This window comes from Citrus sinensis, chromosome 3 (genome assembly GCF_022201045.2).
Source record: "Citrus sinensis cultivar Valencia sweet orange chromosome 3, DVS_A1.0, whole genome shotgun sequence".
Taxonomy (NCBI): domain Eukaryota; kingdom Viridiplantae; phylum Streptophyta; class Magnoliopsida; order Sapindales; family Rutaceae; genus Citrus; species Citrus sinensis.
This window is the reverse complement of record NC_068558.1, coordinates 5,749,751-5,764,955: the sequence shown is the minus strand read 5'-3', so window position 1 is coordinate 5,764,955 and position 15,205 is coordinate 5,749,751. Positions and strand designations below refer to the sequence as shown.

The 15,205-nt window shown below is 33.7% G+C and overlaps 2 protein-coding genes across 4 annotated transcripts; both read right to left on the bottom strand.

Moving 5' to 3' along the window:
* Positions 1-946: 946 nt before the first annotated feature.
* Positions 947-4,637, bottom strand: LOC102614929 (probable lipid phosphate phosphatase beta). Of its 3 annotated transcripts, none has more exons than XM_006477157.4 (2): positions 3,909-4,630; positions 947-1,190 (listed from the first exon to the last, which is right to left on the bottom strand). In XM_006477157.4, the coding sequence occupies exons 1-2, from the start codon at positions 4,461-4,463 to the stop codon at positions 1,188-1,190; spliced, it is 558 nt and encodes a 185-aa protein (XP_006477220.2). In that variant the 5' UTR covers positions 4,464-4,630; the 3' UTR covers positions 947-1,187. The 3 variants fall into 3 exon arrangements, with proteins under 3 accessions (XP_006477220.2, XP_006477219.2, XP_052291643.1); XM_006477156.4 differs by lacking the exon at positions 947-1,190 and adding an exon at positions 2,051-2,295 and having other exon boundaries at positions 3,909-4,632; XM_052435683.1 differs by lacking the exon at positions 947-1,190 and adding an exon at positions 2,305-2,459 and having other exon boundaries at positions 3,909-4,637.
* A 1,169-nt stretch (positions 4,638-5,806) lies between these two features.
* LOC102614633 (L-lactate dehydrogenase B) lies at positions 5,807-8,065 on the bottom strand. Its single transcript, XM_006477155.4, has 2 exons — positions 7,378-8,065; positions 5,807-6,554 (listed from the first exon to the last, which is right to left on the bottom strand). Exons 1-2 carry the CDS (start codon positions 7,984-7,986, stop codon positions 6,111-6,113), a joined length of 1,053 nt encoding a protein of 350 aa, XP_006477218.2. The 5' UTR covers positions 7,987-8,065; the 3' UTR covers positions 5,807-6,110.
* Between the last annotated feature and the right edge of the window lie 7,140 nt (positions 8,066-15,205).

Sequence of the window (15,205 nt, the reverse complement as noted above, 5' to 3'; positions counted from 1 at the left end):
GTCCTTAAATTTATTTGAAATTTTTTTAAAATTTGAAGGTTAATATTGTAATTAGGTTGACTGTATATTTAATTTTAAAATATAGTTTTGTGTGTTATTTGTATTTTGTTGTAGGATATTAAATTTGTGGCTTTTTATTATTTTATTTTGTTTAATTTATTTATTAATTATATTTTTCTAAACGAATTGTAAACGAATTCTGATTCAATTCTATTCGTTATGAATTCGTAATAGGACAAACGAATCCGGATTCAATTGGATTCGTTTATTAATTCTACTAAACGAATCGAATCGAATCCAAATAATGAGATTTCAATTCGTTTAATAAACGAATTGAATCCGAATCAGAAGAACTTTGACCCAATTCATTTACGATTCGTTTATTTCTTTTCCCACCCCTACTTTACATTCACATGTTTGCATTACTTCCTTGCCAAGAAGTCAGCTTTTTCCTTTTTCTTTTTCAATGAAAGGTTGGCATTAGATATGCGATGAAGCCATTGAGTGGACTCTTATCTTGTTCAGTTGTATTTGCCATGGATTTCTCATGTTGATCGTCTAGCGATGGGACCGAGCTCCTGCCGACACGACTTGAATTAAATTCAAAACACAATCTGGAAAGTTTGATTTCCTTAAATCTTCTAATTTGCTTAATCTGTTCTAATACCAGTATAGACTATCTAGGATGCCCGCATGATTAACCTCACTGCGTTTTTCAATGATTGCCTCTTCCTGTTTGGGAGAGAAAAAGCTTAGTAGGCTTTGTAAGAACCTCACTGCGTTTTTCAATGATTGTCTCTTCTTGTTTGGGAGAAAAAGCTTAGTAGGTTTTGTAGGAGAGCCCACTTTTAAGGATTCAAACTAAGATTATATAAAAGCAATGATGAAAGCACATGCAGCGATCCTGCAAGATTAAGAAACTTTTATCCCAACTCAAAAGCCAAAAGCTCCGGTCAAGCACAAGGGGACCAGACACAAAACTCCAATACAGACGAACCTGAAGAACCAACCACATATTCAAGGCTAAATTTCCAAGTGGTAGGACCCCTAAAGCTAGTGTGTTCAAACATATAAAGCTGATAGTTATATCCTACTAAAAACTAAAGGAACAAGCCATCTTCAGTTTCCACGGGACAACAGTATGATTGAAAATCAGTTTCTACGGAAAACCAGCATTGGTTCCAATTTCACTGCAAAGTAGAGATGCTCAGATTTAATAGAATGCATCCATATTTCACCAAAAGCAATTAAAACACAACAAATCACATAAATCCCAAGGTTTTTTTTTGTGCCCCATAAAACTAAACAGCTAACAAGCACTGTTATGAATGTAAACCTTTCAGTGCCCCATGTGCTACCAGTCAACTTTATATCTAGTAACATTTCAAATTTTCATCAATAAACAACCTCAATGACTACTAGCAACTTATAACAATCATTGACAGCACTAATCTAGCTAGCTTCTGATGTCACAATCAGTCAATAAATCAACAACACCTTATCTGATAAAGATCATCATGAATAAAGCAGCTGCTTAATGGATGATTCTGCTAACTACTAATCATTTATTCCTCTTTCAAATCTTGGACAAGCAAAAAGTTCCACTTAAAGCATCAAATTTACAGTTATCAGAACAGGCTATTTCAATGAAGCGTGAAAAAGTGGAAGACTAACACATATCTAGTCAGACTATTTTTTTATCAACATAATTGGAAGACAACAGCTTCGCTCCTCCCATTTTTAACTGTTGTTTTAACATTGCAGTCAATTAGAACCTTGAATCTCTGCTGGAATCCCTATTCAGTAGCAGACTACAAGGCCTAAGAAGACAGTAGAGTATGCAAACGTGGCCACCATAGGCCTTATAGGATTGAATGGATTCCACAACACACCCTGAATATTACGTGTGATAGTTAATGTGATGCAACTGGCAATCTGGCATAAACACATGTATGCCAAGTTGTCTAGCCACAGCCCTGAAGGAGTTGAAAATTTCCAAAATGGGAAATGCCTAGCTATATACCAGTAGGGATCTTAGCAGCTCTGCTTTACAACTATTGTGGAGAATACTCTCATTTAAATGTTCAAACACTCCTTCCTTACAAACATAATCTCCAAAGGCTGCACAGTAAAATTGGAGATCAACTGATCCCATCTAAATGATGGTAATACATTGCAAAAGAGAAAATAACCATTTGCCAAAGCACTCTGGAAAAAAAAGGGGTATGTTCGCAGCTTCAATTTGTTTCACGAAGCTACATAATTGCAATAATATAAAAAAAGCCCAGATGACACCTGCAGATATTAACATGGAATTAACAATGCTGATTCTTCCAAAACCCATGCAATGTCCAAGAGGAAGTAAGGAACAGCACAGAAGAACCCATCTCCAATGTATAGGAGAATAAGTAGCTTCGGCTACTGAATGGCAGGCACACCCAGGATTTCCATTTTAACCTCTAATAGGTAGTGGACACAAATGCCAGTGCATTAGTCTCATATCTCAGAAGTGAACAATTAAATTTTAGTGTAACAAGCCATTTATTATAGCATCTAATATGTTGTTGCCGTATGACATTTTCATTCATTCCAAGAAAATAATAGAAAACAAAATTCAAGCGCAAAAAAAAATGAAGAAGAAAGATTGTGCATAAGTCCTCTGAATCAATTAGTCAATCAATTGAATCAGAATTTAAAAGAAGAAATGACTGTAGCTAGTCCATCGAGAAACAGCTTGGGGTGTTCAAGTTTTCATTAATTTGGCCCAGCACGAATTCAGCCCAAAGCTTGAATAAGAGCATGTGCTGGGTTATGCATAAGGAGGACATGGATATAACAAGTTAATCCATGCTTGAGATAGGCATTGGCATATCACTCTTGAAGCTCACCGTGGCCTAGCTCAGCCCAACATTGATAATCCTAAAGATCAGTGACACCTCCTCACACAACAACATTGTACTACTTCTTTGTAATTATTCAAAACTAGTCAGTCATGTTATTCTTCTCTATGCAACAACGTCACTTTCCTTCCTCAAATCATCTTTGCAAGCTAAGCTTATCAGTCATGATTTCAATAGATGTATGCCATAAGTAAACTACACTAAAAATTTGGTTTGAAAGATAATGAGCACCTGGGTGGTACTAGACTACTTTTAATCAAACTCAAAGATCAATTCTAGATATTCAACTCAAATAATCTATGAAAATAATACAAATGGAATTCTGGCTATTATACATCAAGAATAGACAGAAAATTTCAACTTTTCTCCACCACCACCCGTGTGGAAGCTCCAGCTGCCCTGGGGTTGCCTAATGAATATGAGTTTTTTTCTTTTTTTTTTTTAAGGTAAGGACAATAAAAATTAGTGTTACAGTCATTTCAAAGATGAGCATGTTTAGTAAGAAAGGTACAATCAACTCAGCAAATTATTATTATCCATTAGGTAAACTCTTTATATGCAAACATACCAGAGAAGAATGTATCTTCCCATGATATAAGAGAAGAATGCAAACTCTTCATATGCAAACCTACCAGAGAAGAATGTATCTTCCCATGATACAAGCACTCACATAAAGATTGTAATTCATAACAGAGTAAACAGCATTTTCATTTGCAAGCTGGTTTCTGCCTTAATTACTCAAGCTACCTCATTGAAAGGAAATTTGTCACCAATCCCAAGATACAATGAATTACCAACTATCGTCAAACCATATAGCTATTATAAAGCACATTCAGATATATAGTATTCGGAACAATAACAAAACTTTTCTGGCTTTTATTAAATAAAAGATCAGCAATGAAACATAGTAGGCAAAATCATTCATATCCAAGAATTGTAATTTACAACACTTGGAGAGCATATACAATTGACTTAATTTTGTAGGTATGAGACTGCAATCGTTTTTACCTTCAAAAAGCGAAACACAAACGCAGCTTCAAGGACACCCAAACACGCCCCAGCGAGAACATCCGAGACGAAATGCCGTCCAAGCAAAACCCTAGAACACGAAGTCAACACAGCCCAAGTCCACACGCCCAAGACGAGCCAACAATTTCCGCTAAAATCGTCCAATAGAGAAATAAACGAGGCAACGAAGAAAACGCGGGAGGCGTGGCCGCTGGGGAAAGAGAAGTGGTCGACGGAGACGGCAGGCTTCATGTCGGGATTGTAGAGAGGGCGTGATCTGCGGAAGATGGATTTGACGAGGCCGACGAAGAGGAGGTCGACGAGGAGGCCGACGAGGAACTGGATTAGGTAAGGGCGGCGGACGCGAGTGAAGTAGAGAGAGAGTGCGAGGGGAAATGAGAAGCGAAAGTCGGCGGAGTATTCGAGGAGGAGGAGGAGGGACCCGGGGATTGATGTGTGGAAGAGCGTGTGGATTGATTTGGAAACGGCGGCGTCTAGGGTTATGATGCGGTGGTGGAACGACGTCGATTTGGTGGCTGCGGTTGTGGGGGCCATAGTGTTTTGGCTTGGGTAGTTAACAGTTACAAGATATTTGCCAATTTTGTTTATTTACCAACGAATTGAAGGAAGATGGAGGGAAAATGACAACAACCGGAATTCTCCCTCCCTTTTTTTCAAATTCTTCAGAAAATATAATGATTTGCATAGAAGAAAATTTTTGTTTTCTCCCATCACAAAATAAAAATACTTTTCAGTATGAATATTCAGTAATATTAATTCACTAACCTTAAATTCAGAGTTTAATTTGTACACTTTTATTAGTTAAGAATAAATCTTAACATATTAATCATGAGTAAAACCTCTACTCAAAATACAATTAAATTACAATAAAAATTTTAAAAATATTTTTTTAAAATTAAACAAACATGCATATTTATTACACAAGTCATACCGAATAAGCACTAAAAATAAAAACTTACCTAATAAAACCCACCTATATCTTTTTCTCCATTATAAACTTTTTTAAATGATTAAATCTATAAAATTTGGAAAAAAAAAGTGTAAAACGGGAAGAATTTGATCTAAATAATATTGTGAAGTTTGTTTATTTCGATTTCTTTCCAAAACAAAATACATAGATAAAATAAAAAGCATAAACCTTTGCCGTCCATCTTCTTTATTAATTTTGGAAATGGTTAACGCACGGAGAAAGAGGAACCAAAACCAGAGATTAAAAAAGTGTATAACAAAGTTTTAGTTCACACAAATACTCTATTGCCGGCAGAAATAACTTGGTATTAAAACTCACCATTCTCAATCCCAAATTGGGAGGCATAATGTTAATGACTTCCAATATTCTACTCCAGTATGTTCTGTTTATTATTAGTATCATAGAGTGAATTAAAACAGCCTCATCACATCAAATTCTATAAAGAGTGAACTCAAATCTTTCCTTCCAATTTTAAAATTCACCAATTTGCTTTCATGCAATTAAAAAAAAAAAAAAAGGAATATACCTTTTTTTTCCCCTAAATTTAAATGATGAAAGGATTACCCCGTATTCCTAGTAGGATCTCACTTTGATACAGTACCGACCATTGCCATCGCCAATACGGAATAACATATCCTTACAAGTCTCCTTTACTTAGCTCGATCTTAGGGGGAAAATGGAAAATTACAGAGGCAATGTATACATATAGAGAAAATAATATGATATTTTTAAAGAGACAATCCAACCACTTGGCAGTGGCACACTGGCGGTTGAGAAAGAAATCAAAGAATGATCATGCCATCCATATTTTGCCCATTCGAATCACACATATTTCCAACCAAAAATTTTACATCAACGGGGTAACAACAATCCTGAACAATCGTAATCGAGTAAAAGCTAAAAAGCATCAGGGGAAGTGACGATCTCCCAGTTCGCTATTACTTTAAGTAAAAATTATACATTATCAACTCAGTTCACGTACTCATCAAAGTAATAGAAAATTCATAATTGCGAAAAAAAAAAGTATCATTTATTAAGCTGAAAAAAATCAAAATGCAGTACGATACAAAAATAAGCATAACTTATAGAAATTAGGTATAAATTAAAAGAAGAAAAAAAGTCCAATCGCTCATAAACTGCAAAGCAGATTAGTCCTATAAAATGCAGCAGAAGAACTAGTTGATCATATGTAATGCTGAGTTATTATTATCTCAAATTCCCAACTGGCTTTGCACCTCCAAGATGGTCTTGGCCGAGTTCCTGAGCCTATGAGATTCCTCCTGATTCAAATGAATATTAGTCACACCCAGGACTCCACCCCTACCAAGCTGTGCTGGCAGACTCAAAAACACGTCACCGCCATCAATGCCATAAAAACCTTTTGCAAGGACTGAAACTGGGTGAATCTTTCTCTGATCTCTGATTATGGATCGAGCCAAGTTAGCTGCCGAATACCCAATTGCCCAAGATGTATAGCCTTTCAGGCTTATCACCTCATATGCACTGTCTACTACTTCTTTGTGTATGCTCTCTAGGGTTTCCTTCTCATAGGCAATCTGCTGTTTCTCTAGGAAGCTCAAAATGGGCACTCCACCAACACTTATGCTAGACCATAACGCCACAGAGCTGTCACCGTGCTCCCCAACAATGTAGGCCTACAACGAGTTTACAAGCATTGAAGATTATTAAGAAGATATCATAAATTGCATTTTTCACATAGATTCAAAGTGTGATCAGATCCAAGAGGGGTCAAGATGTGCATGCAAATCTCACATGAGATCTGATTAAGGTATGAATCTGACGAACCTTTTCAATGCAGCTGTAACGCAATGTCAATTACTACATGCAAAATTGTTAAGCAGAAGGATAATTAGTTAAGAATGGCACGATTACATTGCACATATTATGTTAATGAATCAATAGAATAACACCGTATGGTCATATTTCGCGCCATAATGTAAGCCTAATTGCCTAACAGATCAATCCTAGGCAAATATCTTTACCGTTCTTCAGAAGAATTAATCATATTGCAAGCACTAAACCTAGGTCATAACCCGTCGCAAACCCTAAAAAAGAGCCAAAACGACAGCCATTTTTTGCGTTAAAATTTGTTCTGGTTATTAAATTTAGAACTTAGATAAAGGGGGCCTCGTTTTGGCTTTTTTGTGTTGTGTGTGTGTGTTGGGGGGAGGGGGGGCTTGGGGTTCGCGTGGTTGAAACTTGAAATTCACTTTGACTTAGGCCAGTCCTTGTTATCCACGCAACAGAGAACTCCACAGCCAAACATACCCCAACTTTTAAATGCCTTTAATCCAAAACGACAACATATTTCAGAAGTCAGAATCCACTCAACTTAAATAACAAATTTATCCCATGAAATTGAAAATGATCCATCGCAACAGTCTAGACTTAAAAAAAAAAAAGATTTTAAATTAAAAAGGCATATATTTAAGGGAAGGAATTAAGTAAATTAAAAACCTGCACGTCCTGAGCGTTGACGTCGAGATGATCAGCGAGCAAGAACCTAAACCTGGACGAGTCGAGATTCGTGCCGGACCCAATGACCCTATTCGAAGGAAGCCCAGACAGCTTCCACGCAACATAAGTCAAAATGTCAACTGGGTTAGCTACGATCAGCAAAATACAGTCAGGCGAGTACTTGACAAGCGGAGGAATAATAGCCTTAAACAGGGACAAATTCCTCTGCAAGAGATTCAGCCTAGACTCGCCAGCAATCTGCCTGGCGCCAGCGGTGACGATACAAAGATCGGATCCCGCTGTGACAGCGTAATCAACAGAGGCGAGGATTTTGGTGCGTGGGAGGAAAGCGGCAGCGTGTTGGAGATCGAGCATCTCGCCACGTAGCTTGTCGGCCTTGGCGTCGACGAGAGCGAGCTCTTCGACGAAGTCCTGGGTGAGTATGGTTTGGGCAATGGCCATGCCGACATTGCCAGTGCCAATGACGGAGATCTTGGTGTGGCGCTTGGTGGGGGAAGGTGGGGCCGCATGGTTAATGGGCTTGAAGAAGGTTTGAGTCAAGTCAAGGCCGCCGGGGCCTAGTGAGGATCCTGAAGGAGTTTTGTGCATGATTATTGATTTGATTTTGATCGGATGGTTTCTTTCTTTTCCTTTGATTCTGTTTCTTTATTTATAATGGGGGAGGAAGGGAAAGCAAGAGTGGTGTAAAGGCAAAGGAAGGACATTCATTTTCTTCTGTTTTCAACGGTCAAATTTTCTCGAATAAATGACCGCGACTTTCCTTAAATTTCATTTTCTATGGAAATAATTTTTTTTTTTTGAAAAGCTATGGAAATAATTTTTAAATGTAAGTTTGAGAGATTATTCAAAGATTTCTTAGATATTTAAAAAACAAGACCTACACTTCTACAATTTTAAAAAATAATTACAAAGTTTCTAAATTTTAAAAAAAGGATACTAAGAATTTTTTTAACGATAATATCCTTTGGTTTGAACCACGAGTGGACCAATTATGGAAGGCACCTTTAAGCCCGTACCACAATTCAGATTAATCCTCGCTCACACCGAGTTGGCCCATAAGGGATAAAGTGTTGACCAAAATGACGACTACATACGAGAGCGTGACTTGAACGATAATACCTTTTGAATATATTAATTAAAAGATTAATTTTAAATTTTTTTATTAATATAATTTTAATATAAATAATATGATCTATCTAGTAGACTAATAAATATTAAATTATTTTTAACATTTAAAATAATGTTAAAATTTTAAGTTATTATATTTATTTTAATAATTTATTTATATTTATTATAAAGATTTAAAATAAATCTATGGATTAAATAGATTTTAATATTAACAAGATATCTCCTGTTGATAATTTTTAAAATTATTTTTTACATAATATTGAAAATAATTTTAATTTACTTTATTAAAATATTATGTTTCTATTATTTTTTAAAATTAACTTTAACATAGTAAAATAAGTCTAATAAATTGTAAAATATTAAAATATTTTTTTAAATATTAAAATTATTTTAAAATGTATATATTATTACATTTATTTTCGTGTCATATTTCATTTAATATAAAATTTTGGGATCAATTTTTTTGGATTTATAGAGTCAAAAGGTATTATAGTTAAAAGGAGATTTTGGTGTCTCTTATTAAAAATATCATGATTTTTTAACTATTTTTTCATACCTTAGAGTGGAGGTATCATTTTTCCGTATATCTGTGTGTGTGCGCGCGCGCACGCGCTTGTAAAAATAATAATAATTCTCTAATAAGAACATCCTTATTTTAATAATGTAAGAATGCCGCTAACAAACATACACATATATATTGACATATAGTTTCTAATGTATTAAAATTTATATTTTCTAGTACACGTCATTACTTTTTTAAATATTTAAATCCAGCTAAATTTTTCACTGAGTTTATGAGTACTTGCTATGCTCGCCTTAAAAATTTTAAAGTGGAGGATATTTTTTTGTGTGTGAGAATATATTTATTTATTATTCTTTTTCTAGTTTCAAATTTTTTTATTGGGTTCAACTTTAATATATGAAAATAGGTCTCGACAGGCATAAATTTAGACTTACCAGGCTTTCGGGTATTTATATTGTACTATGATATTAAAAAAAAATAAAATCATCTTGCAACAAACTTTCAATAAAGACAGATATTAAATAATTATAGGTTTAAAATATTTAAAATCTTCGAAATAGGAGTCGGTAAAAAAATCAATGACTCAACCCAAACCGAATAGTTTAATTTTTTTTTTTAATTCAAATTCGAGTTAGTTCTCAATTTTGTGTGTAATAACCAAGTGGATTGGACAATTCGATGTCAAATGGAATCAATTAAGGTTTTGTTTGGGATCCGTGAAGTCGCCCAACTGGGTCTGATGGACTGCTGTGGATGTTGGTTGTGAAATGTGGTGGAATGTTAGGATCCAATGTTTAAATGGGAATATAATGCTCTCGGCACCCTCCCTTTACAAGCCGGTTTTGAAGAAAGAATTCTATCCTTGTACTCTTTTATCGATAGTGTATGGGTAAAATTTAATTTATTTTACTTTTTTTATTTATTAACTATCAATCAATAATTGAATTATTTATTCAAAACATAATCAGATCAAGAGAGAATCTTGATCTCTACTCTTTACCAGTATGAAAAATGTTTGGTTGCTAAGAAAATAATAGACATGGAACCGAAGCAAATCGGAGAAAATACAATTAGTTTATTTATGTATTGGATTTAACTTAAAACAGTAATCATTATCCGAAGCCGGTAAATATGTGTTTTCCCCACTCCCACATTCATTTATGTTCTTTTACATTTGCTTTTATTTTTCAGTATTTTTTATTTTGGTAACAATGCTGCTGCATTTTTCAGAATTTCTGCTTTTGCTACTAACTTGTGCCCACATGCTGGGTTCTTTGTTTATGCTTCAGTTTTTTTGGTTCTTTTTTACTTTAAGGATCTAGAAAGAATTAGATTTGTAAAGTCCGATATTGGAAGCTTTGATTAAGATTGATCAGGATTATTAGAGGATGTTATTTTGTGTATTTTGTGTCAAGAATTTAATTGATGATTTCTATTTTTTTTTTGGTAATTATTGAAAATATTTGATTTGATATTTTAAATTTCAATTAGGGTAAATATCCGTTTAGTAACTATATTTTGACTAAAGTGTCCGTAAGTCCTTATATTTTAAAATATTTCTCAAGACACTCTTATCGTTGAATATGTTATACTCCTTACTCTTTGTTTTTTTTTTTTTATCTTTTACAATAACACCATTGCGACAATATTCTTACCTTATTGAGGATAGTAATGAAAAGAAAAAATATTCATTTATCAAATTAGCCTTAAAGGAACATAAATTTTTTCACATTTTTTTATGTTATTATTTTATTTTAGGATTAATTTGATTAATTAATTATTTTATAAATAACTATTAGTAAAATTATTGTAAGGATATTAAACATTCCTATAAGTTGAGCGATGTTAATTTATTTATAAATAAATTAATAGCGAGATTATTGCATTGGTATTGAAAAAAAAAGCTAGTTCTTTTATATTGATATTTATTGGTTAATTTGCTAATGAATAATTATTTGTTCATTTGCTAATTAAAATTTTACAGATAAATTAAATAATGGTAAGAATATTATTGTAAGGGTAAAAAATATAAAAGCAAAAAATTTAACATATTTAACTAAAAGGGCATTTAGAGGTATTTTTTAAAATATTATAACATATTTAACTACAAGGGCATTTAGATGTATTTTTTAAAATATAAGGATTAAATGAGTATTTAAGTTAAAATATAGAGATTAAACAAGTATTTGCCTTTTCAGTTGAGAAAGTAGCTAAGGGAGAAAATGTGGTATTTTATTTTAACCGAACCAATCCAAACCGTACTAGATTAAATTGGTTTGATTTGGTTCATAACAAAGTGAGTTTAAGAAGGATTATAAAATATTAAAACTGATTTGGTGCTTATTTGATATGGTTTATATAACGGCCATAAGGGTTTATTTAATTCCAAAGTTTTTTTCAAATTTTTTGTTATTGTTTGTTCCATTTAGTAGAGTTTTTGAAGATTAAATATGTTATTTAGCCTCTATTAGTAAAAGTTTAAATTTTAGATTTTTAGAAGTAGAGGTTAAAAATTTTATTAAGTAACATATCTAAAATATCCTTAATTTATTTGAGAACCTTATTTCATTTCTTTCATAACATAACTTTAAAAATTTTTATCTATTAAAGTAATTTTATAATTTTTAATAAAAAATTATCATCTACAAACAAATAATTAATTTTTTTTCTTTTATAAAAAAATTATACTTATCAAAACTCTGCCAATAAAATCTATACCTAAATAGGCCCACATAAAATTGAACCGAATGGAAATTTACCTAACTCTACTTCGAAAAGTGAATTGGGAAAAAATATGTTTTATTGCACCAACTTTTTTCGAAGTCCTTAGTAGGTGAGAAAATTGCAGCATGAAATTTTGAAGGCCTCAAGAAAATAACACAAAATTAAAAAAAAAAAAAAATTGGATTAGCCTAAATCAAGAGACTACACAAGACCATGCACAACCGTTCTCCCTCCATGATAAAATTTCAGCAGGTTTTTCAATCACGTGGATTTACTTGATGCCCACTCGTCGCATCACATGTCCACATTGCTTGCTTGATACCCCAATCCATTTCAATCCGCGGGCTGCACCTCCTGTTTAGCTACTGAAACACAAATAAAAGTGTCTACTTATTTAAGTATTTTCCAGTTATTTCTCTTCTAGTAATTCCTTTTCGTAACTTGAAAATTGAAACTTTTGGATTTTATTATAGTGTAGGTATTATAGGAAGTATGAAAGAAACAGTCATTTAAATTAAGTAAGAGGGGCTAAGTGAAAGAGACAATTTACTTATTCACTAAACACGACGTGGTGTCTGATACACTGTATTATATAATTTAATATATGCGTATTGTATTATATTATTATAATAATATTGTATAGTATTTGATATTACGATGCACTGTATTAATTTTATATTAATATAAAGATAATATTATTTAAATTTTATTATTATTTTTTATTAATGTATTAAATTAATTATTAAGTAATTTTTTATCTGAATATTAATACATAAATTTAATATTTTACTAATAAAATATAGTAATAAAATAATTTATTTTTATATTTTATTATTATAATAAAAATAAAAATATAATTAAAATACATTTATCTCAAATTATTTGATATATGTATATATATAATCGTGCTTAAGTGCTGGCATTCGTATATTTTAAAATCATCGAAACGTTTGCACTGTGAGATTGTATAAAATAAATGGCTAAAATTAGTGTTTAAAATAGGCGCTATTAATTAGGTATAAACCTATAGGTATTGTAATATAAAGTTTATTGTAAACGTAAGTACGTGTAGTCGTAGTATATAATCTAGAAGAAGTCAACTGAAATCAGTTCGAAAACATGCCACAGATTTTTTTTTCCTTTCTGAACGATTATATATTAATTGAATTATCATATAGTCCGTGTTTTTACTTTTCTTTTTCTGTTTCTGTCTGTCATATCAATTAATACACCGGCGACTCCTGGACCATGATGGTAGCTTCGAAAAAGAAATAAAACTAGCGTGCGTGTCTCAACAGAGCCCCTTGTTTTGAACTCAAATTCTTTCCACAACTACGGCGTGAACATCAAGACATTGCAAATCCAAAATTCAAACGCGATAAGTGAAAGACCTTCTAGCACATCAATACTTTTACCCAGCCTCTCTCTTTAGAAGGTGAAGGAAAAAGAAAAAAGAAAAAGAAAAGTGGACTATTGGTGTAACACCCTAGGCGAATCCCACATCAGCAAAGCACGGGAGAGATGCTGGGTTTATAAGGGGTGATCCACACCTTAATTGGCAAGACGCGTTTTGGGGTGTATGGGCGCCCCAAGAACAAATCCGTGCGGGCCTTGTTAAGGCCTAAAGCGGACAATATCTTGTCAGGTCTGGGTTGGGTCATGACATTTGGTCAAGATAAGGTTGGAAGATCCTATTCATCAAATCCATGAACGCTGCAGGAGCATTAGTTAATCCAAAAGGCATAACTAAGAACTCATAGTGTCCATAACGAGTTCGAAAAGCTGTCTTCGATACATCCTCACTTCTTATTTTCAATTGATGGTAGCCAGATCGTAAATCAATTTTAGAGAATACCGTTGCACCTCGTAATTGATCAAAGAGGTCATCAATTCGGGGAAGAGGGTATTTATTCTTGACGGTAACTGTTGTGCAAATTTTAATGTACTCGCAAGCGCACGAATCTATTGTAGTGTAGATCAATGGTGACGAGTGTCGATCCCACGAGGAGGTGGATTTTAATTATATGTAGAATTAATTTTGTAAATGGGTGGTTGGAATTGTGGTGGAAGTGATTTAAATTATTCTAAAATTGGAATTGAAATGGCGATAATAAATTCTAAAATTTGACTTGCAATGGCGAGAATAGATTGAAGATAATTCTATTGAAATGACGTACTTGGGTATTCGGATCCGCATCAACATGCATCATGGGCTAAATATTCCTTATTAATGCCAATTAAATCATGAGGGGGGAATCCACACCTCATGAACCACGCTCTAATCAATATGGTGCTAAGGGCTTATCGTGCCAAATAATAATAACCTTATACTAGAGGGCCGGTGAAACCAAGGCGGTACTAGACAAGATTAGTATTATTTGTCGACGAGAAGTCAAAACATCCACAAAAACTAGAGGGGAAGAGAAAATAAATTTACCAAATTAAGCCCATGACACATGTTGAGACTTCACCTTCAACCCAAGCTTGAAAGAAAATTAGCCACTCATAATTGAACTAGGGGCAAAATAGGAATTTATTAAAATACGAAGAAAATACAAGATGGAGAGGGAATTACAGAAAACAGAGTCCAAAAATGGATTCAGAGATATCCAATTAGGGGGGGGAGGCCCCCTTTTTATAGATACATGGAGTAAATCATGGCCATCGGATTAAAAACAGTTTGGACGCTCAGGATTGCGCCACGTCATCAGTCAACAGTCCACGTTTGACCACGCGGATGAACAGTAACACGGTTTGACCCGACTTTGAACAGTAACGCGGTTTGACCCGGATGAACAGTAACGCGGTTTGGTTGAAAATAATCCTGTGTGATGCATGCACCGTACGCGAGATTTTTCGTCCACTGATATGCTGCCACGTCACCATCAACAGTACATAAGAATTTTAGTCCAACAGGATCGTGACACCTCATCAGTCAATGCCACATCATCGGTCAATGCCACGTCATCATCCGTCTATGTGAACAGTGTCGTGAACAGTAACGTATACAGTACCGTACACGTGAATAGTACCGTACATGTGAATAGTGCCATTTTTCCTTTTATACTCCTCCTAAGGTTTTCGACCGTCCTGAGTTCAAAAGTGATGTCCGTTTTGCCGTCTGATCTCTCCTTTATTGTGAAATGACTATAATGCCCCTAAAATACATAAAATACTTAATTAAAATAAAACACATGTAATTAAATCACAAGAATGTTAAATATATAAAAGTAAGGGTTGTTAGTAAGACTTAAAATGTAAAATGACGGTTTTCTCCTTTATAAATATGCATTTTCTAATACTCAACAGTAACCATATTCAACTGCCGGTAGTCTATACACAACCTCATTGAACTATCTTTCTTCTTTACGAACAAAACGGGAGCACCCCAAGGCGACACACTAGGACGAATGAAACCCTTATCTAGTAATT

Excerpts from the sequence above, each read along its gene's own strand:
- LOC102614929 (XM_052435683.1), bottom strand. The coding sequence starts at position 4,463 with ATGGCCCCCACAACCGCAGCCACCAAATCGACGTCGTTCCACCACCGC. Across the intron at positions 2,460-3,908 it reads TTGTGTTTCGCTTTTTGAAG|AGGTTAAAATGGAAATCCTG; the intron begins GTAAAAACGATT and ends ACTACCTATTAG.
- LOC102614633 (XM_006477155.4), bottom strand. The coding sequence starts at position 7,986 with ATGCACAAAACTCCTTCAGGATCCTCACTAGGCCCCGGCGGCCTTGAC. Across the intron at positions 6,555-7,377 it reads TCAACGCTCAGGACGTGCAG|GCCTACATTGTTGGGGAGCA; the intron begins GTTTTTAATTTA and ends AACTCGTTGTAG.